Below are 27,048 nucleotides of genomic sequence, written 5' to 3'. Positions count from 1 at the left end.
GTTCAGAAAAATCATTGAGTTTTTATTGGGGAAGGAGCTTCTGTGCAGAGGGCACAGCCAATGCTAAGGTCATAAGGTGGGAGCCCACTTGGTGTTTTGGAAGCTGGTGTGGCAGGTGAACATCATGTAGGGTCATCAGGGAGTTTAGTTGAAAGAGTAACAGTCTGACTCTATTACTTTAGAAAGACCCCTGTGTCTACTGAGTATAAATATATTTAAGAGCAACAAGCCTAAAAGTATGGAGACCTTTTAGGAGGCTATGGTAATAATCTGAGCAAAAGACAATAACTTGAGCTATAGGACAGAACAAATTCTGGATATATTTTGAAGCTGTCAGGAGTTAGATATGAGTTGTGAGAAAGAGAGTCCAGGGTAATATGGGGTTAGAATGACTGGAAAGATGAAGTTCTTATGATAAAAATGATAGGCGAGGAAAACAAAATGAGTTTGGCAAGGAAGTTGATAGCACCTGAAACCTGTGGATCTAAGAAAAATGTCAAGTAAAAAGTGTTTTAATTTCCTAACATTTAAAACACAATCAGGATTTCCCGTCCTGGCTCAGTGGTAATGAACCCAACTAGTATCCATGAGGACGTGGGTTCCATCTCTGGCCTCGATCAGTGGGTTAAGGATCTGGCGTTGCCATGAGCTGTAGTATAGGTCACAGATGCGGCTCGTATCCCACATTGCTGTGGCTGTGACATAGGCCAGCAGCTGCAGCTCTGATTTGACCTCTAGCCTGGAACCACCATATGCCGCAGGTGCAGCCCTAAAAAGACAAATAAATATCTTTTAAAAATCAAAATAGGTGCAGAAAAGCAACCAATTTAAGGTTCATAGCAGAAAAAGGTTAATATTGGATACAAGTTTTTATCTAGTAAATGGTACTCCCCTTTATTTGCTTTACTATTAACAGAATTTTTGGTAAAAACATCCTTTTCAAACCTTTTATCTATTCATTGTAAATCCCTCATGTTAGAATGTGCAAGAGTTGTTCTTTTGTTTTCTAATACTGGAGATGACTTTCCAGTATTAGTGCTAATATAATAAGAAAACACACCTCCAGATCAGTCAAACCTACATGGGCCTCATGAGGCATTTTTTGGTTGATCTCTAATTCCATGTTGATGACAGACTTCACAGAACACAGGAAGGCCCTTAACTTCCTGAAATTGGAGAATTTTTATATGATGTTATAGAACAAGTGTGTTTCAAGCTTTGCAGGTAGGTAAATGTAGCGAGAACAACTGTCACGGAATCTGGAACCAGAAATGAGAAGCCCAGCCTTAGCCACTTATAAGCTTATAAAATGATTTGAAAAATAATAAATTGTGTGTTATGAAGAATAGTGTGGAAGTTCCAGTTGTGGTGCAGTGGAAACGAACTGACTGGTAACCATGAGGTTGTGGGTTCGGTCCCTGGCCTTGATCAGTGAGTTAAGGATCCAGCATTGCCGTGAGCAGTGGTGTAGGCTGGTGGCTACAGCTCTGATTTGACCCCTATCCTGGGAACTTACATATGCTGAGGGTGCGGCCCTAAAAAGACAAAAAGACCAAAAAAAAGTGCATTTTCTAAAATAGGATATCAGTGTGTTCACTGTTAGTAACTAGTAATATATAGTACTGTGAATGTGTGTGTGTGTGTGTGTGTATATATATATATATGAAGCACTTCTAGGATTACTCAAGATCATGCTTATATTGGAGACAGTTGTATGTAGCAGATTTCAGTATTGGCAGTGAACATCTCTGACCCAAATGTTATGGCCACAAGAGTGATGTCTGTGGGTGTTGTTACTCTCCTAATAGCTTTGACGAAATGTTCTTGAACCAAATGACAAGATGGGGGCCTCAATTCTGAGCAACCAAATGGCAAGTGCTGACAACATGAGTTTTAATTTGGCTTCACTTCCACCATTACTTTGCATGTAAGGAGAAAGTATAAAGTGGACAGACTGGAAATAGCATTTGTACATGTTCCTCATACAGTGCCTTGAAAGTGGGCTATTATATATACAGGTACAGTGGAAGTGGAAAGAGAGGGACTCAGGTGTGATAGGGCATCTTATTGTTGGAACTCAGGATATTTTAGTTATTTATTGATGGGAATTGGCCCTGGAAGGCTTGTGACATGCCTCCTATTGCTGTATTCAGTGCTCTGGAATGCAGTGTTTGAAGTCAGACTACTGGGGCTGGATTCTGGCTCCATCAGTTGTAGGTACTGTGACCTTTGGCAAAGTGCTTGACTTCTCTATATCTCAGTCACCACATCAATAAAATGAGGGAACTTATTTTATTGTGCTTATATAGACCTGGATTCCAATTATGATTCCAATTATGGATTCCAATTCATTAGTTATCTAATAAGATAATTACATCAATGAGAAAACATCCCATTTGTATGGAATTTCACACAAAATTGCTTCACATTCTCCATGTAAGTTAATGTCATTTCAACAACTCATTTTATAATATATGACTCTGTTCACCAGTTTGTTGTAAAGTGTAAATGGGATTATTTGTTTAAAGTAGCCAGCATACTACAGAAATGCTACATGGAATTTTTACTACTGTATCATACTACCACTAGGGGTGGGTGCAGTTACCGCTCTGGACCACTGGGGGGCAGCAGAGGAAACTATTTGAAAGCCATTTCTGAATTTCTGGTGTTCTGAGATTAGAAAAGTTTAACTCTACTTGGCAGTTAGTACAGGAAAATAATTCAGATCAGGAATAATGTACTTTGTCTCTCTGAAGATAACTATCATTTCTCTTTGGTCCAGAGGTCACATTTATGGATGTGTGCCCACTACCTCATGGAGCTGTCTACTCTCAGGCAGCCTGCCAAGTATCTGTTCCTTAGTGACCAGTGCCAAATTTTGCTAGACTTATTTAGAAGCTAAAATTGTATCTAAACTTTATATTTTGTGGTATCAAGTAATTACCAAATCTTTGCATTTGAAAGGACTTTGATTGGCTGTGATATTTCAAAGTTTAAAGGTTAATGTGATTTCCCTTCGTGCTATAAACAATGCAGGAAAACACTGTAAAATCACACTGTTGTTTCTTATTAAAATCGTGCAATGGAATTTTTTTAATGGGTGTTAGAGTCAGAGAACAGAAAGAAGACAAAGAAGACGATGAGTAGTAGAAGTATGAGTCTGCAATTCAGTTTTGGAGAACATAAAGGAAGTTGAGTAAAACACATATAAACATGGGGATTGTATTTATCTCCTGGAAAGGAGGCATCTTGAACTGTGGAGGGCAGATGGGGGAGCTAACAAAGTTCAAGTTAAGAAGTGAACAAGTCTGTATATATGCCAAGCCACGGCATTTGATGTAGTAGCCAAAAGCATTTGGTAGCGAAATATAAGCTAGTATTAGCACATAATTGATTTTAATTATACATTTTTAAATTACATAAATCCATTAAGCATAAAGGGAAGGAAGTACAATGTTCTTAATGGAAAAGTTTTGTCTTACTGGCTGTGGAACAGAAGAATATGCTGTACCAAAAAAGGGGGGGGGATTTATTCAGTTTGAAATAGATAATATACAATAAAAGTTAAAGATGTGTACTACCCTGTAAATGTTCATATAGATGCTTTAAAGCCTTTTGAAGCCATGAGGAGCCAAAAAAAATACAAAACTTTACTAGAAAGCTATAGTGGCAGATCATTACTAAGTCATGCAAAAGACAAATTGTATGTAATACTCTGAAAGAGTCTGATGTAGGAAGAGCTTCCAGAATCTAGTGGAAAGACTGTTTTCTGGTGTCCATATATGAACAACATCATACTCTTCTTTGTGATGATGTAATGCTTTAACTTCATAAACTCTGATTTTGCTAACTGAAAATCGTACTGAAGAGTATTTCAATTTCTGTGTATTATTCTGTATATTGCAGTATATTCCCTGAAAACTGATAAACTAATTCTGATCATGGTATAAAATGTGATTTAACAAGTGCGTCCCAATAAAGAGCAAATTCCAAGAGTCCCAAATAAACAGACCCATAGAGTTTGGAGCTGAAGGAGACTGCAGAGAATAGAGTAGAGGTGACTCCCCCAGTTATACAACTCAGACATATCAGAGCTAGATGAGGACTCTACTTCCATAATTCCCTCTATTTTTTAAAGATCTCCCCTGTAATGTCATATCAGAACAGATGACAAAGAGGAATAACTTTCCTTGACCACTTGAAAAAAAATCAGTACACTTTCTTTGAAAAGTGGAATGCCAGCAAATGTCTTGAGAGAAAGTTCAGAATCAAACTCTTTTTTCGTCCAACAGAAACAGCCTGAACCTACCAGCCCTTCAGAAAATTACACACTTACGAGTTCCCATTGTAGCTCAGTGGTAAACGAATCTAACCAGTATTCATGGGGATGCGGGTTGGATCCCTGGCCCCTCTCAGTGGGTTAAGGATCCAGCATTACTGTGAGCTGTGCTATAGGCCACAGACCTGGCTCAGATCCTGTGTTGCTGTGGCTGTGTAGGCCGGCAGCTGTAGCTTTGATTCGACCCCTAGCCTGGGAACCTCCATATGCCATAGGTGAAGCCCTAAAAAGACAAAATAAATAAATAAATAAGAAAATTACATACTTATTGATTTGTAAGCATATAAACGTATACATCTTATTGGACTTAGAAGGGCCCTCAAGAATTCATTTGGTTCTGTTCCTTCCCTTCCAGTAGGTAATACATCATTATTCCTATCTTGTAGATGAAATAATTGTGTCCCAGGGAGACTTGTCAACTTGCCCAATAAGTGATAGAGAAGGAGGAACGGGTCTCCTGTCCTAGCAAAGTACTATACTATATGTATAATATGTTATTATGGGTGTATATGTATATTATTATACATATATATTTCTTACGGGTTTAAAAAAAGATAGTTTTATCATAAATTTTTGTTTCTATTAAGTTTGAGGGACCCACAGTTTCATAGAAAACAGACTCTTTCTTCCATGGTCATGCGAAAGTACATTACCAACTAAGTGACTGCATTTTAGACAGTCAAGTTCTCAGGTCCCCTTAAAAGTAAACCCTGAAAGGCAGCTTGACCATTGGCAGTTGGTTCACTGCCTAGAAAGCAGCCATTATTTTGGTTTAAAAAAATAAATAAAAACCCTCATTTTTCTTATTTTGGCCAATGAGCCAGTCGTTTAAGTGAATGCGGCAAAAATCAGGCATGAGACACTATATATCAGAGATAATCAAGAGAAAATAGAAAACTGTCAAATATTAGAAGTGAAAAGTTAGGTAGGGGGAGTTCCCATTATGGCTCAGTGGGTTAAGAACTCAACTAGTCTTGAGGATGCAGGTTCCAACCCTGGCCTTGTTCAGCAGGTTGAGGATCCAGTGGTGCCATGTGCTCCGGGCATGGATTACAGATGCCGCTCAGATCCCTCCTTGCTGTGGCTGTGATATAGGCTGGCAGCTGCAGCTCCAGTTAGACCCCTAACTTGGAAACTTCCATATGCTGCAGGTGTGGCCATTAAAAAAAACGAAAAAAGAAAAAGAAAAATTAGGTAGGTCTCCCTTTTTAGAGTTATAGATAGCGGATATACAAATGTAGCTTGTAGTCTTGCTTCCTAAAGTGGATTTTGAGTGCAAATGTGCAATTTGATAATGAAAAGGCACAGATAGTGTCTCCGTAGTGGGGCACAGAGGGGAAACTTTCTGGAATAAACTTTCTATGTCATAGCTATAAAAGTGCTCCTAGTATGGAGGTATACAAATAATGTGATATCAATGCAGATAAAACATGTATGTACGTCCCTTGATTATGACAGGATAACCTAAGACCTTGCATGGACTTCTCCCTTGCATGTTAACAGAATAGAAAAGGCCCTTTTTCCTGGTTCCCAAAAGGTCAGATATTTAAGTTTGAAGAAAGAGAAAAAACAGTGAAAAGTTGCTGGATATCATATAGAAGAAGAAATTTTTAAAAACAGAAATTAGAGTCGGGTAAAAGTAATAGAAGACATGAAAGGCAAAGAAGAGGGAAAGTAACATTTATTAGCACTTATTTTATGAAAGGCACTGTGCTTAGTACTTAGCTTACATTATCACATTTAATTATCACATATATACTCACAATAGCTCTGAGGTAGCTACTGTGTGCAGATAACAAAAGAGATTAATTTTTGCATAGCTAAGTAACAGCCACTAAGATTTAAATGTTCTATTACCTTCAAGTTTATACTTTTTAACCAGAACGATAGAGATATTATCAGACCATCAGTGAAATTTCAAAAGGAGAGTGGCACAATTATCAGATAAATTGATTTTGCAAAGAGCATTTAGGAAGGACTTATGTAAACAAATATCAGAGGCGAGTAAGAATGATGAGGCGATTACACTGAAATGCCATCACCATAAAAAGAAAGCATGTGTTAAGCAACCCGAATTGCGAAAGGCGCTATGACTAAGGTTTTAATTCAATACCCCCTGACTTGCTTTCCTCATTCTCCTCATCTACCCTGTTTCCAAGGAAGCTATAGTGACCTTGCAAGTCATCACCCACACAGAGAAAACTGGGTACTGAAATGTCTCTCCAGTCCTGGCACGAGGGAATACGGATGCGTGTGACATCTTCATTTCCGGGAATGAAGCCAAATAGCTTCTTTATACGCTGCATGATGAGGAGCCTCGAGTGCTGGGCAGCTGCTTGTTCAAAGAGCTCCTGCTCATTGTGGAGGTGGTTGGTCCAGTAGCGATGCTGCAGAGCCGTGAGCGGAGAGCAGCACCTCGCCAAAGAGCAGGAGATGAGGGCCGTGATGGTTGCCAAGGCGATCAAAATCCAGCCCAGCATCTTCACGTGATTATTAAAAAGAAATACAGAAATATATCGAATATTTAAGAAACAGCCAGGCATGGTAGGAGGGATTCTGACAAAACTGAAAACTAAAATGTGGGAAAGAAATTTTCTTTTCTAGTCTTGAACATCTTAACAGGTGCTATTCGTTTGATCCTGAATGAGCGGTGACAGGGGGTATAGGCCCAACCATTTCAACATGGTTTGGGGATTACAAAGGATTTTTGGATTGGAGGGACTTCTAAAGGATTTTGAAATGGACCCTAAGTACTGTCCTTGAAGTGGCAGACGCTACAACCTACCAATTACTTTTGCATAAGGGACATAAATTACATTCTTTGATTTTAGTTCAACCATCAGGTATAGGCTCATGTATTCCTTGGATACTTAATCAATATCGTATAATGATAGTGATGAAAATGATGATAGAATAGATAATAATGGTGGCTTCCTAAGGTGACTTCGATGATATGCCAGCAAGTATTCATTGACATGTCTCTGCAAATTGCTCTTTCCTTTTATTTTTTGTGGATGAAGTCAGTGAGCAGACTCTCATATCCCTAAATGTGTAGCCCCTATTGTTTTCATTTCCTTTCCCCTTCAAGTAATCATTAGCTGACCAGTTTTCTGATTCATGTTTTGAAATATACTTTGAAAAGAAAATGAACTGGATTTTATTTGCAACTATTTACTTTCCACTTTTAAAGACCGACATAAATAGCTGTTTTCTATACTTAGAATTCCTTTTTTTCTTTTATCTTTTTTTCAATATTTAGTGGTGTTATGTAGAGTAAGAGAGATGGTGCAACCACAGCCTGGAAGGTGAAAGTCTCTTCCTCAGCTGGTGATTCACCAATAGGCCTGGAGTTACCAGTGCACACACAGCAGGATTTCTGCACTCTATAGAGGCTGAAACCTACAACGTGATGCTCACTGTGATTTAACTTAGCAGAGGCCAGCATAGCACAGGAAGGGCCATCCCTGATGTACATCAATTCATCATCTATCATTATTGAGCCCCAGGTTAACCTCCCACCATGTGCTCTGTGCAGTACTTGGTTATTTAGACTCAAATGTGAATAATTTAAGATATACTCATGCCTTCCAAAGTCTTTAGGTCTAAAGAGGGAGACAAAAGAACAAACCCAAAAGTAATGTTTAAAATTGTATAAAAATTTTAAAAGTTGTGGGGTTTTTTTTGTTTTTGTGTTTTTGTTTTTATTTTTTTGTTGTTTTGCTTTGTTTTGTTTTGCTTTTTAGGGCTGCACCTGTGGCAAATGGAAGTTCCCAGGCCAGGGGTCTAATCAGAACTGCAGCTGCCAGCCCATGCCACAGCCAGAGTAACATGGGATCCAAGCTGCATCTGAAACCTACTCTGCAATCTACACCACAACTCATGGCAACACCGGATCCTTAATCCACTAAGGCTAGGGATTGAACCTGAATCCTCATGGATACTTGTTGGGCTTGTAACCCACTAAGCCACAATGGGAACTCCTAAAAAGTTTTTTTTTAACTCTTTTTTTTTGGCCACACCCTCAGCATGTGGAAGTTCCCAGGCCAGGGATCAAATCCATGTGACACAGTGACAATGCCAGGTCCTTAACTCACTGAGCCACCAGGGAACTCTAACAAATCTTTTCTTAGTGGAATTTTTAATTTTGCTTAAACTGGGCCATATATAACACTTCAATATTCACTGTGTTGACGGTAATTTTTTTCAACTAAATGGCATTAGCACTTTTAAATTGTCATAACTGAAAAGTGATGGGTCAAAAAGTGCCTTTGCAGTAAGTAGTTTAAAAATTAATGTGTTTTTTTTGTTGTTGTTGTTGTTTTTGTCTTTTGTGGGCTGCACCCTGTGGCATATAGAGGTTCCCAGGCTAGGGGTCAAATCAGAGCTGTAGCCGCCGGCCTATACCACAGCCACAGCAATGCAGAATCCGAGCAGCATCTGCAAACTACACCACAGCTCACAGCAATGCTAGATCCTTAACCCACTGAGCAAGGCCAGAGATCAAACCCTCGTTCTCATGGATACTAGTTGGGTTTGTTAACCACTGAGCCACGATGGGAACTCCCCTAAAAATTAATGTGTTTTTACTGCATTGCAATGATTTAAAATGTGTTTTTCCCCCAAATCCTTTGAAGAAACTGATGAAAGCCACTGATTCTTTCTCTACCGACAAAAATGTGCTTTTACATCTTTAAATTTAATCTATGAGCCCAGTAGGTTTAAGCCTTCCCTTCACTTCACCCACTCACACAAACCTATCTCAGAACATTAAATTTAGAGCTATCATTGGAGCTTATTTTTAATCATAATTAAACTTCCTGTAATTTTAGATGAGATTTTAATATATAAGAATGCATGGAAAGATGGAATGTAGTACTGTAGTAATAATAATTTGAATAACAATAGCCAAAAGTCATTGTTTTTAATATAGATTCAGAGCAGAGTACTGAGCACTCTAGATGTTTTCGCTTATTTATTATTCATTCCAACCTTATATGGGAGATCCTATTAATGTCCTCATTTTACAGCTGAGAAAAGTGAAACATGGATGAGTTATATAACTTGCTGAAGATTTTGCAGGTTAATAAACAGCAAAGCAAGACTCAAATGCAAGTCTGCTGACTCCAAAACCCAATCTCCTAACTGTATTTAGATAGCCGAGTAATAGAAATCGAATTCATGAGTGGCCTCTAGTTTGTGTCCTAGGTTCAGACCCTATGAGAAGCAGCAGAAATGGGAGATATTTCCACTGACTGTAGTTAATATGGGGGAAGCACAGCAGAAAAAAATCAAGACCTTACTTGTGATTGGTATCTGTGCAGAAGAGCTACTTCATCTCGGATCAGGACCAGGTCAGGTGGAGCTGGTTTGCAGCATGGAAATCCAGCTAGGATCTCTTCCCGTTTGCTAGCACTGAGATTGTCCAACGCTGGGTAATGGTCCACAGAGGTGAATTCACTTGCTGCACATTCGTAATAGGTACCTGTCAGCAGGGTCACCGCCAGCCACGTTAATGGAGCAACAAGCGCCCTCCCGGTGATGCTGAAGAACTGAAGGCAAGCCAGCTTGCGCTCCAGGCGGCTGATTCTTCGGGGTGGTGGAAAACAGCTGCAACAGTATTCACTGGTTATTGTCCACGTCTGGCTTCTCAGAGCAAAGCCAGCAACCAGAAGGATTAAGGCAGGAATGACCAGAAAAGCAGAACCATAATAGAAGTTTTTCCCAACCTGACAGGGACAGCTGAATGTGAAAGAGGAGAAGAGTTGCTGCCCACCAATGGTCAAAGCAGCAATTAAAGAATTGATAAAGGTCCCGCTTCTTTGCAGGGAAGATATAATATTGCTGAGAGTTGGGCTCATGGTTGGGAAGCTCTTCCCCAAATCAGCCCGTCGCCCTTTCTGATCATCAGACTCCACAAGCTATTACCATTTTATGGGATCTTACTGGTTTAACTGGTTGTGTCAAGCAACCCAACAGCCTTACATGTTGAAAGGATTCTAGCATCTTTCCTTGTGTTCTTTGTGAATCCTGAGCTAATAAATTCACTTCAAACTACAGCTGGAGGGACCTGAGTGAGAGATTCATCTGGTGTGAGTGATGGAGGAAACTACTTCAGTGCATCTTTCCATGAAAAAGAGGGTAACCTGCTTGCAAAGCAGGTTTTCTATGTGCTGCTCTATATGACGCAAAATGTGCTATCGTTTTTCTATGTGCTGCTTTATATGACGCAAAATGTTCAGCACCAGCAAATAAAGCACTAGAAGCAAAACAGAGACCATTCGTACCTTTGTACTGGTTCAGGATTTGGTTAACATGAAATTATGGCATAAAGAATAACGGAAATTTTCTAATACTAGAGCAATCCAAAATTTAGGGCTGTTTGGAGCATCCATAACCTCAGAGTTCTTCCAGAAGATCCCAGAAGCTTTCCCAAAAGAAAAGAACAAGGCTTGCATACCACTCAAGCCAAATCACAACAAAACATTCAAACTTTGCACAAAAATGTGTTTGTGTTGATGGAATATGATATGATAATGTGTTACTTTAAAAACTAAGTTACAAGTGTGTTGATACAGTATCTTTTTATTTATGAAAATGTAATATTTGGGTAGTTAATAAAGTTATATAGCCATAGACAAGAAATGAAATAATCAAATGTATAAAATATTTTCTACATTTATTTAATCAGCAAATGCTTTTTGTATAACTTCTATATGAAATACACTGGAGTAGGCTTGCTTTGAGTCATAAAAAGTGAGGAAGATACAAATTTCTCAAATGAATTTCAACCGGATTTGGATTTGGTTAAATACATAATCAGCAAATTGAAGCATCATTCAGAGGAACTGACCCAAAAACAATATAAAAAGACAAAGAAACAAAAAAAATTATTTTAAAAAGCAGTTAAAGGAAATAGAAAACAGGTTAAGCAACTCCATGATCTAATACCAGTTTAAGAGGAAAAAATGAAGGGGCAGGCAGAAAAGCGATTTTTGAAAAGAAATAACAGAATTTTTCAGAATCAAAGTTCTTATATCAGAAGAGTATTGTACATTTTGAACAATGTCACTAAAGATAAATCCACATTGGGTGCCTCATGGTAAAAGTACAGAATGTGAAAAATAAAAAGGTAGGAGTTCCCTGGTGGCCTAGTGGGTTATGGATCTGGTGTCATTACTGCTGTGGCTTGGGTTTTGCATGTTGTGGGTGCGGAGAAGGAAAGAGAGAAAGAAAGAGAAGGAGGGAGGGAAGAAAGAAAGACAGAAAGAATGAAAGAAAGAAAAAAGATAGTCAAAGAGATAGTTTTAAAAACTGCCAGAAGGAAAAGATAAGCTACAAAAGAATGACAATAGACTAAGAGCACACCTCTCATCAGTGACAATAGAGACCTGAAGACAATACCTTCAAAGTGCTTAGTATCAGTTAAACCCTCTTTCAAGAGAGAGCAAAGTAAGGACACAAACAGACTAAGGGAATTTACCACCCACAGAACCTCATTAAGAGGATTATTAAAGGATATCTTCAGCAGGAGAAAAATAAACACTGGGGAACGACATGGGAGCAAAAAATAATGACAGGTATGAATATATTTTTAAAGTTCTTTTAATTATTAGCTAGTTGCACAAATAATTATATTTTATTTCAAAAGATACAACTATAGTAATCCATGGTTATAATAAGATAATCACCACATACCTGCGACAATGGCAAAAATCATTTATTTTTTTCTTTTTATGGCCACAACTGTGACATATGGAAGTTCCCAGGATAAGTGCTGAATCAGAGGCACAGCTGCCAGCCTATGCCACAGCCACAGTAACACCAGATCCAAGCCACATCTATGCTGCAGCTTGTGGCAACGTGGGATCCTTAACCCACTGAGCAAGGCCAGGGATCAAACCCCCATCCTCACAGATACTATGTCAGGTTCTTAACCCACTGAGCCTAAATGGGAACTCCTGAAAGGTCAAAAACTAAAAAGACACTCCATACCAAATGTTCATGAGGCTTGCAGAGCCATGATAATTCCTACACGCTGATGTTCAGAATGTAAAATGACACAACCACTTTGGAAAATTGTCAATTTCTTGAAAAGTTTCCTGTGTATGCATGCCATATCCTGAATAATAGGTACTTATCCCCTAGTTATTCACTCAAGAGAAATGAAAGCATGTGTCCACATGAAAACTCGTACATGAATGACACGGCAGTTTTATTTATGACAGCTGCAAACTGGAAACAACACAAGTGTCCATCAACAGGTGAGTGAATCAATTGTTATTTATCCACATAGGAGGATACTACTCATGAAAATAAAAGGACTAAACCATCGATACATACAATAATAAGAATGAATTCAAAGTAATTTTCTGAAGGAAAGAATTCAGGCAAAGCAATACATAATGCATGACTTTATACATACAAAATTCTTAAAAATGTAAATTAATCTATACTGACAGAAAATAAACCAGTGCTTGCCTAGGTGGGCAGGAGAGGAGGAATAAGAAGAGAGGGATTGCCAGGGGGATGGGGAAACTTTGGGGAGGGGATTGTATCAACCTGAACCATGGGATTTTAATTTATGTGAGTGATGACACAGAGAGGCCAATGCCATTGAAAGAAAAATGTATTACTTGCATTTACCAAGAGAAGGAGGCATGCCAGTCCACTCAAGGATGCATGAGGAAGCGCCAGGTTTGGTAAGGAGGCCGAAATGAAGAGGGAAAGCCTAGACCAGGGCCTTCACTGGGGTTTCTGTGAGAAGGCAAGGCAGGTCAGGGAAAACAGCTTAAGACTGACTAGTTAAAATATTTCTGGTGTGCTTCAATGCAAGCTGCTTGTCTGATACCTGGTCCTGGGTTGATTTAGAGCAGAGGAAATACTGGCTTGGTGTGTATGATAGTTAGATAATAAAGGGGGTCATAGTATAGACTCTGGATCACACAGGAGATAGAAACTCTTCTGGCTGTTAGTTTAGCCCTATAGTTAATGGATACAAAATAGACAAAGAATCAAAGAAAACACGGTGATGAAACAGGAAGTGATGGAAATATTCATTATATTGATTACTTTGGTGGCTTCATGGGTATACCCAGGTGTCAAAACTCATCAAACTGTAAATCAATTATATATCAATAAAGCAGTAAAAATTTAAGCATAATTATTAAATAATAGAAATACAGGTCAGAGATCATTCAGAAACAGGGGAAATAAAAAGAGCATAATGATAGGAAGAGAAATAGTAAACAAAAGGAAAAAGGTTGTGAAAATACAAAATAATGGTACAAATGAGACCAAACACATCAATAAACACACACAAAATTTTAATAGTTAACCATTTCTGAGAGCTTACTACATGTCAGGCATGTTCCAAGAATAGTATCTTTTTTAATTCTCACAATTATTCTATGACAAGGTACTGATACTATCCTCGGCTTTTCTATAGATGAGAAAATTGTAGTGTGGAAAGAGAAAGGACACTGATCAGCGCCACGTGGACATGAGTGAAAGGCTCAGGACTAGGACATGGGTGGTGTGGCGCAAGCTCTTCACCACCACACTGGAGCTGGAGTAAACTCATCTATGGAGTGATTTTAAAAAGTCATGGAGGAGTTCCCACTGTGGCTCAGCAGATTAAGAACCCACATAGTGTTCATGAGGATGAAAATTCAATCCCTGGCCTCGCTCATTGGGTTAAGAATCTGGAGTGGCCACAAGCTGCAGCAGAAGTTGCAGATGCAGCTTGGATCTGGTGTTGCTGTGGCTACGGCTGTGGCATAGGCCAGCAGCTGTGGCTCCAATTTGACCCCTAGCCTGGGAACTTCCATATGCCATGGGTGTGGCCATTAAAAAAAAAAAAATAGAGTCATGCTGCTTACAATTGACACACCTAAAACTAGACCACATCCAGTGCTTGAAACATTAAAGGTTACTGAAATATAGATCACTGGGGAATAATAATATTAATATAAGGCAAAAGGGAGCTGAAGGCAAAAAGTGTCAAAAGGGCTAATTCTGAACACGCTGTCATAATAAAAGGATCCATTATGAGATATGATCACCATCATCTTTTATGTCTATGACTACATAACTGAAATATATAAAACAAAAATATCAAATGACAAGGAGAAATTCTTACAATCATAGAGAGATTTTTAATGTATCACAAATGATCAAGTAAACACTAGAAAGGTTATAAAAGATGCAGAAGAACAAAATTAGCAAGCTTTGTCTAAGATATGGTGTTCCATACCCTAAAAATAGAGAATAAATGCTTATAAGTTCCCCCAAAATCATCTGCCAAAACATACTGATAGTACACAAAACCACAAAGAAAATTTCAGCATTGGTGTCTATAAGCAAGGAAACAGATTTAAAAATCATGTTAATAGGGAAGTTCCTGTTGTGGTTCAACAATAATGAGCCCGACTAGTATCCATGAGGATGCAGTTTCAATCCCTGGCCTCACTCAGTGGGTTAAGGATCCAGCTTTGCAGATAGCTATGGTGTAGTTCGGATCCATTGTTGCCGTGGCTGTGGCGTAGCCCTCAGCTGCAGCTCCGATTCGACCCCAGCCCAGGAACTTCCCTATGCTGCAGGTACTGCAGTAAAAAGAAAAAAAAAAAGAGAGAGAGAGAGAGAGAGAAACATATTGTAAGCTGTAAAGTTCATATAAACATGAGGCGTTATTAATCTGCTCCTGAAAAGCCCCCACAAGCCCCAAGCCAGTCAAATAATTTTCCTGATAATGGTGTCATGAAATGTAGGCACTAATGGAAATATCTTAAACATTGTAGAATTCAATTCAAAATGTTCACCTACAAAATAATCTATAGTAATTAATGTTTATATAGTGCATCATAGAGTACATTATCTCTTTGATACTCATAATTACTCTGTGAGGTGGGTATTATTATTGCCATTTCCCAGATGCGGAAACTGAGCCAAAGAGCAATAAAATGGCTTGCCCAGGGTCACATAGCCAGTAAATGGTAGAAATGCAGCTGAGCCTGAGTCTTTCAAATCCTCCTTTGCTCTTTGAACTACACCACACTCTTCTTCAAAGTAGTCAGTAAATAGACTGTGACTTCATAGCAAGAATTTTCCAGAACACATAGGGCTAATTGACTCAAGCGGTAAGAAATAGGAAACTACTGTCTCAAACCCAGTTTTATTTTTCTATTTCTGGAACAGTTTTGATCCTCTGCACCCTGCCGTTGTCAAGATGGGAGAGTTTCTTGTTTTAACGTTAAGTAACTATACCTTATAATAAAATGGATTTCCCTAGCTAACATCTCAGTTACTCTTGAAAGAAAGCTAAGGGCTTGCTTTCTCTGCCAGAATTATTTTACATTATTAAACTGTAAAACACCCATTTTGAGCAACAGTTTTATAAGAAAATATCACCACCCCAATTCTATCACACCTTAAAATTGCGGTTTGTGAGAAAAAGCGACCATATATATTTGAATTTTGTAATCGCACAAGATGGTAATCTCTGATACCTATTATCTGGGTGGGTGATGAGTCAATTAGAGCCGTTGATTGGGTTTGAACCCAGGATTTAGTGCCTATAGATTGCTGATCCTGTCTCAAATTCACGCAACAATCAATATCAAAACTGAATAATGCTAACATTGAGATCTGTCTTGCATTGTGAAGGTTTATGTTTTTGATTTTTAAAACAATGTCTTGGCATGAGAACAAAACACCACTCTTCCTATTCCCTTGAGCTGAAGAATTTTCAGTAGCTGGTGCTTCTGGTCTGACTTCTCACTATCAGCTTTTATGCCTTTAGACTACGACTCAGCCCCATAAGTGAAGAAGGGTTTGATTTCTGGCAAGTGCATAGCTCTAAGACAGTCCTCCTGATATTGTTTTTCTGTTGGGTTAGGCGAAGAGCAAAAGCAGTAGAGTGCAGACGCAGCACCAGCATCTCAAAGCAGGAGGAACTTGCAAAAACAGGACCAAGACTGACACACTTTCTTCATCTTCCAAGTACAATGTCTCATCCGGCATACAGGAGACCGGAATACCATAAAATAGTAAGATCTTTTTATTATTTTATCCAAGATGTGTTTTTCTTCCAACTTCAGAGGAGATGTTTTCTGGAGGGATTTCTGATTTATTTGAAAGGTGACTCTATTAAGTAGACTTTTTCAGTGGAGCAAGGAAGTATTTAGTGGAGAGGATCATAAACAACACTTCTGGAAATATAATATAATGATCTCTTACATATTGTAAGAGAATAATCGATTTCTTATACATACTTAAGGTCTTCTTTTCTGACTAATTAGATCTCCAAAAGTGTCAGATTTTTCTTTTGTCTCTAACAGAAAATGTGAAAAGATTAGGCAACGTTTTGTATTTCATACTTGTAACGTGTCCTGTTTCCTACTTCATGAAATAGGAAATGAAATGTATATAAAATAGGTGGTTATAGATTAAATTAAGTGGGACTAGGTCATCAAAATACTCAGTATTAAAAAATTGCTTTTAAAAATATATTTCCTAGTCTTAACTGTGAGTATAGTGATCTGCTGTGGGCTGTTATCCTTCCTACATATTCCAAGTTCAGAGTTATTTTTAAACTTAATTATTTTGCAGATTAGATTTGGACAAATATTGTTCTTTAGTCCTCTTTTATTACGGTTTAGCGGCATTCAGAAATTAACAGATGTGAAAACGCATCATTAAGTTTAAAGCTCGGTTAATTATTTCAGCAGGCTGATGGGCACTGCCTAAAATTAAGTACTATCAGCTGAGGATACTTAAAATTGTATGACTAACCCAAGCACACCCCAGTTGGGAATGCCAGCAGATGTCCCCTCTGGCATCCTGGAATCTTTATTAATTTTTATGTAGGGCTCCCAACTGCTAAAAAAAAAATATTGTATGTAGTTCAATTGCACCTAAAATCATTCGACTAATATATCAGTTAAACTTAATATCTCATCCAAATATATTCTAATATATTTATCCTAATATATCCAAATATATGTATCCTAATATATCCAAAACGTCCCCAAATAACTCTGTTCTATTTCTCATATATGAAAATGTTTGCTTTTTATTATTTTTTAAAACTGCGACGATAAATTTACACTGTCTTTTCTTGTGGTCAGTTGTGTGGCTTTGAGACCCTACTGGACCTGTAGTGCAAGATACAGCCTTTGGCATGAAGCAGAAGGAAGGCCACTCTCCTTCATAGGCAATGAGCTTGAAAATCAGCTGAAAGTAAAATGTCATTAGTACCCACCCGCCAGAAGGAAAGAGAGAGAGAGAGGAAAGAAAAGAAATGCCATTTTTTTAAGTGTAACCTTAATTATAAATGGGCACAAGGTTGAAGTATGGCATGTAGGTAGATATAATGCTATCGCCTTTTCTCTCGTTTTTAAATTCCTTTGTTTTGCTCCTTGTGGCAACAACCACATTCATTCTTTCTCTCTTTTTCTCTCTTTCTCTCTCTCTCTTTCTCACCTTTGCTTATTTTTACACTGTAGAATTGGCACATAACAGTACTTTGTCTTCTGCTGTGGCTCCTGTTGTGTTAGGTATATATTTCATGTATCATTTACAGGCATTTTTTGTGACTTACCATGAGGTTCTTAAAAGACGTAAATAAGAACAGACTTAAAACTGAATACATGATGCCCCTTCTGTAATGTTTTAACAGTATTTTTGTTCAAATCACTTGCTGTATACCCGTGTTTCCTAGTAGAAATATTAATGTACTCATTATTTTACCCAAATTTTATACATTAATGTCCTTAATGCAATGTCAGTTAATGTATTTAATGTATCTTCTATGCACATCTGACATATTGATTTATTTTTTCAATATAAATCATATCCATAGGTGCCATACACTATTCAGATTCTTTTTATTTAAAATTTACATAGTTATAATAAATATTCTACTCAATCAAAGAAACATATTTGTCATGCTATAAACCCACACATAAGGGAATGGACATTGGTGCTTTGGGGCCAAATTTGGAAGTGTTTGGATCAAAAATATATAACATTTCATAGAGACCGCTTTGTGGAATAAACTATTAGTTTTCTGAGCCATTTCTGCTCACAATTTAAGAAAAAACAGAATACATATCATCAGGCCTTAACTTCCCCTCTATGTTTTGCTACTAAAGATATCTGGGCCTAAAGGTAAGGACACCCCTTCTAACCTGGAATCCACATTTGACCTTTCAGGAAAATACGAGATTATGCACAAAATAAGATTGCTTTCAACAGTGATATCCCTTCGTGCCTCCCTCTCCTGCTCACCTCTTATCCAAAAAAGTGCTTTCTTTTGTGCACCTCAGAGATAACTGCTACATCAGCAAGGAGAGTGTGGCCTCCGACTCCACCCAGGCTCTGCCAAATCGCTGCCTAGTGGGGCAAGTCACTCATTACTCCTGAAGCCTCATTCCCTCCTCTGTAGGACTGAGAACATTGAAATTGCTTCTCTCTAATCTCCTCTTTCTTAGTATTCAGTAGCAGATGCAAAACAGAGACTTTTTAAAAGGAAGAGATTGAGCTTTGTATTTTTCTTTGTTCCATATTTTCAACACAGCTTTAATAAACTAAAACCGAAATTATCCTCAGTTTTAGTTTTCTTTCTTTTTTGTCTTTTTGGGGCCGCACCCACGGCATATGGAGGTTCCCAGGCTAGGGGTCAAATCAGAGCTGCAGCCACCGGCCTACACCAGAGACGCAGCAATGCAGGATCCAAGCTGCATCTGTGACCTACACCACATCTCACAGCAACGCCAGATCCTTAACCCACTGACCGAGGCCAGGGATTGAACCCACAACCTCATGGTTCCTAGTCAGATTCATTAACCACTGAGCCATGACGAGAAATCCCTAGTTTTCATTTTTAATTCACTATGAAAAATAGGACTCATTTTGGAGATCTACAAGAAAAGTGAAAGTTCTTTTTTTTTTCTCCAAAGAAAAAACTTACCAATGTGTTGCTACAGTTGGGTTCAGTCTGATGGTCTCCTTGGCAGATCTGGAACCCATCAGGGATTGTGTTATTCATGAGAAGTCTCACCCAATTATTCCTTCCCACTGAAAACACGGTCAGCATATACCAAAGGCCATTCTAGAACAAGAAAAAATTATGTTAGCCATTATTAGTATTAAAAAAAAAAAACTTCCCCCATGAAAACACATTGCAAGTTATATAAGCAAATGCCTAGAAAGATGTTCTTATGTTTAAAAATGTGTTTCACTGCTCTCCTTCCCTCCTGTAATAACCAAATAATGGGAACAATTTGTTTTCAATAGTGAAAATTGTTGGAGTAATTCGTGAGAGTGGGGGTGGAAAAAAAATGAAAGATGATCTCAAAGGCTACATCCAACTAGAAAATTTTGTTTAAAAAAAAGAGTAGTACATTGTTAGTAATTTTGCCTGTAACATAAAACTGTCCCCTTTTCCCCAGAACAAAGATCTCTTTGTCCTCACCTATGGAGCTCTGGTTGCCCAACTCTGCAAGGATTATGAAAAAGATGAAGATGTGAATAAATATTTAGATACAATGTGAGTAGAACTCTTTCATTCTTGTGCAGGTGTTGTTTCTTAAAGACCTCTGCCTTTTCCTCTCCTCTTTTGACTTCTCTTGCTCCGTTTCACCAGCACTTCTATTTCAATGAATCGCATCTCAGCACTGAAAATGATTTCTAAAAGCTGCCATTAGGGCTGCCTGAAAGTATAAAGTAATAGGAAGGGACTTTTATTCCAGGAATAGCAATCATGCAACATATTCTTTTTTGTTAGAAGCCATTTCTTTGCTAGTTGCCTCTAAGCTAAGGATGTGGTAAAACTGAAACTGTCCTTTAAGCAATATGGTGGATCATCAAATTTGATTCTTTTCAGAAGTCTTCTGTTCTGATGTAATTCCTTCCAGAGTAAATACATGCTTACCAAGGCATAGACCATCTATGGAAGAATCTGCAAAAAAACCCCACCACTAATTAGTTTTAGCATTTTACTAATTATGTATATGTAGTAGCCTGAGAGAACTGGGAGACCGGGGATTATGGGTAGAAGAAAGATTTACTGTATTCTATGTAGTGTTTTCATTATTTGAACACTTTTTACTATGCGTCACTCAAAAATATATTGAATAGGGAAAACCATTCCATCCTTTCTTTTTTTGGCCACACCTGCAGCATATGAAGTTTGGGGGCAGAGGTGTTGTCAAATCCAGGGAATTCCATATTCCATCCTTTTAAAATAAAAGTCTATTCTCCTTTATTAATGGACATTTCTGCAACTTCAACCTTTACTTTACAGAATAATTATATGATCATCAGATTACTGCCTAAAATAAAATCTATCAACATATCCTGAACCTCTTAATTATGGATCCTGGAAAATTTGAACTGGTTAGAAGATTTAGTTAGACAGGTTAAAGAGGAAATTAAACTTAGTTGAGTATTTTATTTTAGAGCGCTTTAAAAGCGTTCATTGTATTTTCAGTTGAAATACAGAAAAAAAAGACAATTATTAAGGAAATCTCGAAAGACTTTTTTTGAGCCCTGTTTCCTCCCTTTCTATATGCTTCTCCTTTATCTCCTGGAAAGTTCTTTTTCTGTGTCCTATGTTTATTCTGGTCTCCATACTTTTTTTTTTTCAACCTTTTCTTAATTGGTCAGAGGCTCTTCCTCACCTAAGTTTTTTGTTTTTCGGATTTGGGGGTTTGTTTTTTGTTTTTTGTTTTTTTGTCTTTTTAGAGTCTCACCAGGGGCATAGGGAAGTTCCCAGGCTAGGGGTCAAATCAGAGCTGCAGCTGCCAGCCTACACCACAGCCACAGCAATGCAGGGATCTGAGCTGAGTCTGTGACCTACACCACAGCTCAGGCAATGCCAGGTCCTTAACCTACCGAGTGAGGCCAGGGGTCGAACTTACATCTTCATAGATACTAGTTGAGTTTATTACTGCTGGGCCATGACAGGAACTCCAACAGGAGCTTCTTAAGCTATTTTATATATAGGTCACTCTTAAATATATGATAACACATTTTCAGAAGTTACATCATTTTATTTAGCCTGTTAAATTTACATTGTTTTGTGGACAGGCAGCATAAAATGAAGAGGGTCATTTATCTGAATTAAAAAAATACCTTTGGTTAGCAACTTAGTGTGCATTTTAACAAATATGAATGGCCTATTAAAGAATGTATTTTGAGAGGCTATAGAAAAGCCTTGCTATAGAAAAACAATAATTCATATTTGGATTTCTTTAATAGCTTCTGCTGAGAGCATCTTACATTTTTAATTGATATATAAAATACCTACTTTGCAGAAACATACACCTGACCAAAGCAAGACATATGTATATACCTTGCACTGACCACAGCATTCTGGCTTCCCATCCCCATTCCCAGTGGCCAAGCCTGCAGACTTGCATAATACTTAGGAAACACTAGAAACATTTTTTTAAATCTGGGTACACTTCTTTCTGTAAAATATATGTTCTGTTCTTTAAAAGTCTTTTCAGGAGCTCCCATCATGGCGCAGTGGAAACAAATCCGACTAGGAACCATGAGGCTGCAGATTCAATCCCTGGCCTTGCTCAGTGGGTTAAGTATCTGTCATTGCCATGAGCTGTGGTGTAGGTCGCAGACTCGGCTTGGGTCTGATGTTGCTGTCGCTGTGATGTAGGCTGGCAGCTGCAGCTCCAATCCGACTCCAGGCCTGGGAACCTCCATATGCTGCGGGTGTGGCCCTAAAAAGCAAAAAAAAAAAAAAAAAAGAAAGAAAGAAAGAAAAAGTCTTTTCAATGTGAACTTCCTGGCTAGAATCGCAAAGTGTTTTTCATGAAAGGTAAGTAAGCTCAGTTGGAATTTTCTATCCACTCAGAAATATAAACAAATAATCTCATAAATTGAGTAAATTAATAAGCACTCTGACACCCCCACATCCTCCCCTAGTCACCCAGTACCTCCCCCCCCACCCCTTTTTAGACCCTATGGAGCAAATACTTCCTCTATAGGCTGTGGTGTTTTTGTTTTGCTCGGCCCTTCTGTTGCTCCATTCATATTGTTTCCTTAGTCCATGTACATGTGGCTATGAAATTAAAGGACCAATTTCATGCCAGTGGTTGGGCAAAAGCAGTCTTTTTGTGTCTCCACCAATAAGGTCATATTTTCTTCACTAGATTGAAAGATTTTAGATTTATCTTATGAAAACGTCTACTCTATGGTATCACATCTCATTAAAATGCTTTCAGAATTGTACCTCAGGTACTATGCAAACCATTTGCTATGAGGTGAAGCTAACACAAAATACAAATACTTCCTCCCAAGTCCCATTGATATTTTTTGTTCCCCCAATAAAAAGTGAATTTTCTGAACTTTGCTTTTTTTTTTCTCTTCATCAAACTTAAGTGTTCCAGCTGCTGAAACAGCATGACAACAAAAATTGATTTCCCCATTCCCTTCTTCACTTTCTTCTAGAGCCCAGACATACCTGCTCTCCTGCCATAACTATGCTCAGAGAAGAATGAACATCCAGGTACCACACCTGTAGCAGACTACAAGTTAACTAGACCCTCATTCTGTTTCTGATAACAGCTGATGATGAGAAAGTTAGCTGTCAATGAGAAACATTAAGTTGCAGGCACCAACCTCCTTTAAGTTTAATTAAACTTAAACTTAACACTTTCAAGTTGGGGCCAGCCTTGAGTCCTCAGGCTTTTTTGCTTGTAGGAGATTAGTTAATATTTCTTGAATGTATTGTTCCCTGATGCTGTGCTCTGTGGGACATAGAATAAAAAGCCCTTTGCCAAATCACATTTGACTTGTCAAGTTTGGTTGACTTTGTTATCTACTCTTACAAGTGCTAAACAGATGACTCCCTTCCTGAACACGGATAGGCTTCGCTAATTACTCAAATATTATTTTCAGAGCCCACTCTTTCCTTCCAACACAGGGGGTATGGCATTGGAACACGGCTGATAGAAGACTTTTTGGCTCGATCGCGTGTGAGAAGATGCCATAGCTATTCAGAAATTGCTGACATAATTGCCCAGGTAACTGCATTTTTAGCTCTGGCACTATGTTTTGGAAATCTTTAATTCGTCCTGAGTTGGCTGGTTTTCTGCTCTGACTGAACAGGTTTCATCTGTATTAGTTTTTAGGTGCTAAGAGAGAGAATGCTGATCGAAAAGCATTTTATTTCAGCACAGAGATAAAAGCTATTGTGAACCAAGATAAACACTTCCAGGCTTTTAAACATCTATTGATTTTTCTGACCACATGGGGTATGGAGTGTATGTCCAACACTGGGGAGAAAAAATGTTTGTGAAGGTAAACAGAAGGGGAGTGTAATAAGGCAAGATTATAACATGGATGCCTCAAACCAATGTCATAGTATAATCATTTTCATGGAGGGAGGTAATCTTTGGCTCTCTCAGAGAACATTGTTATAGCCATCTCATTTGTGGAACAATGTTTTCCCCAGAGAAGAATTAAGCTTCCTGTGTTCCAAGAACTTCCATAGTTTTTATATATGAGAAACAACGTGGAATCATCCAGCACTAATTCAGATTCCTTAGACATAAGATGCATTGGGAAATGCATCCTTAGCCAGAATTCTTTTAATCTGAAGGCATGTAGTTATTAACCTAGTTCATTTGTGGGAAACCTCGAAAGCAGGCATGGATGTGAGATGTTTATGACATCCTCCAGGCTCTCACACTGACCAGTTAAGTCAATCTCATTCTTCTTTTCACTCCTGATCCTTATTATTATACATTGACATACTGACTCTTCACATACTGAGTGGCAGTAATAGTTCTACATAGTGATTTGTGACTCTAAATGCAATTTATCATATTTTTGCTCTTTCACCCTTACAGTATATCCGTGAAGTAGACAGAGTGGGAGTTACTGTCCCCATTTTTCAGATAAGGAAACTGAGTCCTGAAAAGAATATAATAAACATTGACTATAGTAAATGTGAAAAAAATTATATAATCAAAAACACAATCCAAATGAAAATTTATCTCACTCTTTATTATTACTTTTGTTATTTTATGGCTAGTAAATCATATTTTATGGCGAGTTGACATAAAAATTCAGATCTTCCAGCCCTAGTGTAGTGAATTTACTACCACTAAACAGGTTTAAAAAATTTCTCTTTCCCTATTTTCAGAATATAACTAAAATCCTGAAGCAGTAGATTGGAAAATAAAATAATTTTTCACTAAGCCATTTCTGTGGACAATACTACAAGAATACTAGCTGTGGGAGTTCCTGCTGTGGCACAGCAGAAATGAATCCAACTACTATCCATGAGGATGCGGGTTCGATCCTTGGCCTCAATCAGTGGGTCGGGGATCTGGCATTTTGGTGAGCTGTGGTGTAGCTAACATATGTGGCTCGAATACTGCATTGCTGTGCCTGTGGCATAAGCCAGCAGCTGCAGCTCCAATTCAACCTCTAGCCTGGGAATCTACATATGCCACAGGTGCAGCCCTAAAAAGCAAAAAAACAAAAACAGAAACAAAGAAAACGAAAGCAAAACAAAAAACCTAGTAGCTGTTAGTGGAAAGCAAATATTTGAAATACATAATGTAGATGTTTGTGATCCATTGCTATAAAACGTGCCATTTGAATTTGGTGGGGATTGCATTGCATGATTGTATTAATTTGGTAGACATTTTAACCATAGGAAGTCTTCCAGTCCATGAATATGAGAAGAGTGAGCTTTGTGCCTTATTTAATTTTTTTCGTCAGTATTTTATAATTTACAGTACAGAAGTCTTTTGCCTCATTAGGTTTATTCCTAGGAATTTCATCTTTTTTTTTTTTTGGTGCTATTGTAAAGGGAATTTTTCTTTTATTTATTTGTTTATTTATGTATTTATTTATTTATTTGGTTGGTTTTGCCATGCCTGTGGCATGCACAAGTTCCTGGGTCAGGGGATTAATCCTGCACCACAGCAGCAACCCAAACTACAGCAGTGACAATGCCAGATTTTTAACCTGCTGCCCCACTGGAGAACTCTTCTTTTTTACTTTTGAGGGGTGATAGTTCATTGTTAGTGAATAGAAACAATACTGATTTTTGTATGCCGATTTTGTATTCTGCAAATTTACTGAAATTATTTATTAGCTCTAATGGTTATTTTGTGTAGTTTTTAGTGGTTTTCATATAAAAGATCATATCATCTCCAAAAAGAGATAATTTTATTTCTTCCTTTCCAATTTGGATGTGTTTCTTTCTTTTCCTCGCCTAAATGCTCTTACTGGGATTTCCTGTACATTGTTGAATAGGAGTAGTAAGAGCAGGCGTCATGTTACTGATCTTAGAGGAAAAGTTTTCAGTTTTTCACCACTGAGTATGGCAATGGGGAAAGAATAATTTCGTCAACAAATGGTGCTAGGAAAATATGCAAAAGAATGACCTTGACCCCTTATCTCACACAATACACAAAAACCAACTCAAAGTGGATTAAAAAACATAAGACCCGAAACTGTAAATCTCCTGGAATGAACTAGAGGAAAAAGTTTCGTGACATTGGTCTTGATAATGAATTCATGGATATGACATCATCAGCACAGGCAACAAAAACAAAATCAGCAAGTGAGATTCCGGCAAACTAAAAAGGTTCTGCACAATGAACAATCAATAGAATGAAAAAGGCAACCTGCAGAATAGTAGAAAATACGTGCAAATCATTTATCTGAGAGGGGACTGATTTCCAAAATGCATAAGGAATTCCTATAACGCTAGTTAAACTAATAATCTAATTAAGAAGGAGACTAAGGATATTTCTCCAAAGAAAAACCTACAAATGGCCAACTGGGATATGAAAAAATGCTCACAGTCACTAATCATCAGGGAAATACAAATCAAAACCACAGTAAGATATCAGCTCAGGAGTTCCCATTGTGGCTCAGCAGGTTAAGAACCTGACTAGTATCCATGAAGATACAGGTTTGATCACTGGCCTCGAAGAGTGAGTTAAAGGAGCTGGCATTGTGGGGAGCTGTGGTGTAGGTTGCAGATGCGATGAATCTGTGTTGCTGTGGCTGTGGCATAGGCTGGCAGCTGAAGCTCCAATTTGACCCCTAGCCCATACGCCACAAGTGCAGCCATTAAAATGAAAAAGATATCAGCTCACGCTTGTCAAAATGACCCCCCCCCCTTTTTTTACCTGTTGCTAAGGATGTGGAGAAATTGGAACCCTTGCATACTGTTGATGGGAATACAAAATGTTGCTTCAGTAAGGAAGTTTCTCAAAACATTAAGAATATAATTACCATATGACCTACTAATTCCCCTTCTGGATATTTATTCAAAAGAACTGAAATTAGGATCTTGAAAAGATATTAGCACTCCTGTATTCAACTGCAACACTATTCAAGATGTGGAAACAACCTAAAAATTGATCAACAGAGGAATGGATCAAGAAATTGTAGTCAATACATAAATAGCATATTATCTAGTCTTTTAAAAAGAAAGAAATTCCCGGAGTTCCCTTCATGGCTCAGTAGTTACCAAACCTGACTAGTATGCATGAGGACACAGGTTTGACTCCTGGCCTTGCTCAGTGGGTTATGGATCCAGCATTGCCATGAGCTGTGGTGTAGGTTGCAGACGTGGCTTGGATCTGGCCTTGCTGTGGCTGTGGTGTAGGCCGACAGCTATGACCCCTAGCATGGGAACCTCCATATGCCACAGGTGTGGC

The 27,048-nt window shown here is 38.1% G+C and overlaps 2 protein-coding genes across 2 annotated transcripts in view; one reads left to right on the top strand and one right to left on the bottom strand.

Moving 5' to 3' along the window:
- Positions 1-6,432: 6,432 nt before the first annotated feature.
- On the bottom strand, positions 6,433-10,197 carry CALHM4 (calcium homeostasis modulator family member 4). Its single transcript, XM_047769143.1, has 2 exons — positions 9,640-10,197; positions 6,433-6,819 (listed from the first exon to the last, which is right to left on the bottom strand). Exons 1-2 carry the CDS (start codon positions 10,195-10,197, stop codon positions 6,433-6,435), a joined length of 945 nt encoding a protein of 314 aa, XP_047625099.1.
- A 6,144-nt stretch (positions 10,198-16,341) lies between these two features.
- TRAPPC3L (trafficking protein particle complex subunit 3L) overlaps positions 16,342-27,048 on the top strand; it is a 41,818-nt gene continuing 31,111 nt past the window's right edge. Inside the window, exons 1-3 of the mRNA XM_047763108.1 lie at positions 16,342-16,383; positions 19,789-19,886; positions 23,283-23,382. Of these exons, the coding sequence (XP_047619064.1) occupies positions 16,342-16,383; positions 19,789-19,886; positions 23,283-23,382 (240 nt within the window). The remainder of the gene's footprint in view (positions 16,384-19,788; positions 19,887-23,282; positions 23,383-27,048) is intronic.

The sequence above is a fragment of the Phacochoerus africanus genome, chromosome 2 (genome assembly GCF_016906955.1).
Source record: "Phacochoerus africanus isolate WHEZ1 chromosome 2, ROS_Pafr_v1, whole genome shotgun sequence".
Taxonomy (NCBI): domain Eukaryota; kingdom Metazoa; phylum Chordata; class Mammalia; order Artiodactyla; family Suidae; genus Phacochoerus; species Phacochoerus africanus.
The sequence above is the reverse complement of the archived record's forward strand: the minus strand, read 5'-3'. Positions and strand labels throughout refer to the sequence as shown.

What these genes read in the sequence shown, in the direction of transcription:
- CALHM4 (XM_047769143.1), bottom strand. Translation starts at nt 10,197, where the DNA reads ATGAGCCCAACTCTCAGCAATATTATATCTTCCCTGCAAAGAAGCGGG. An exon ending in TGCACAGATACCAATCACAA is followed by an intron (nt 6,820 to 9,639) that starts GTAAGGTCTTGA and finishes AATCACGTGAAG; the next exon opens with ATGCTGGGCTGGATTTTGAT.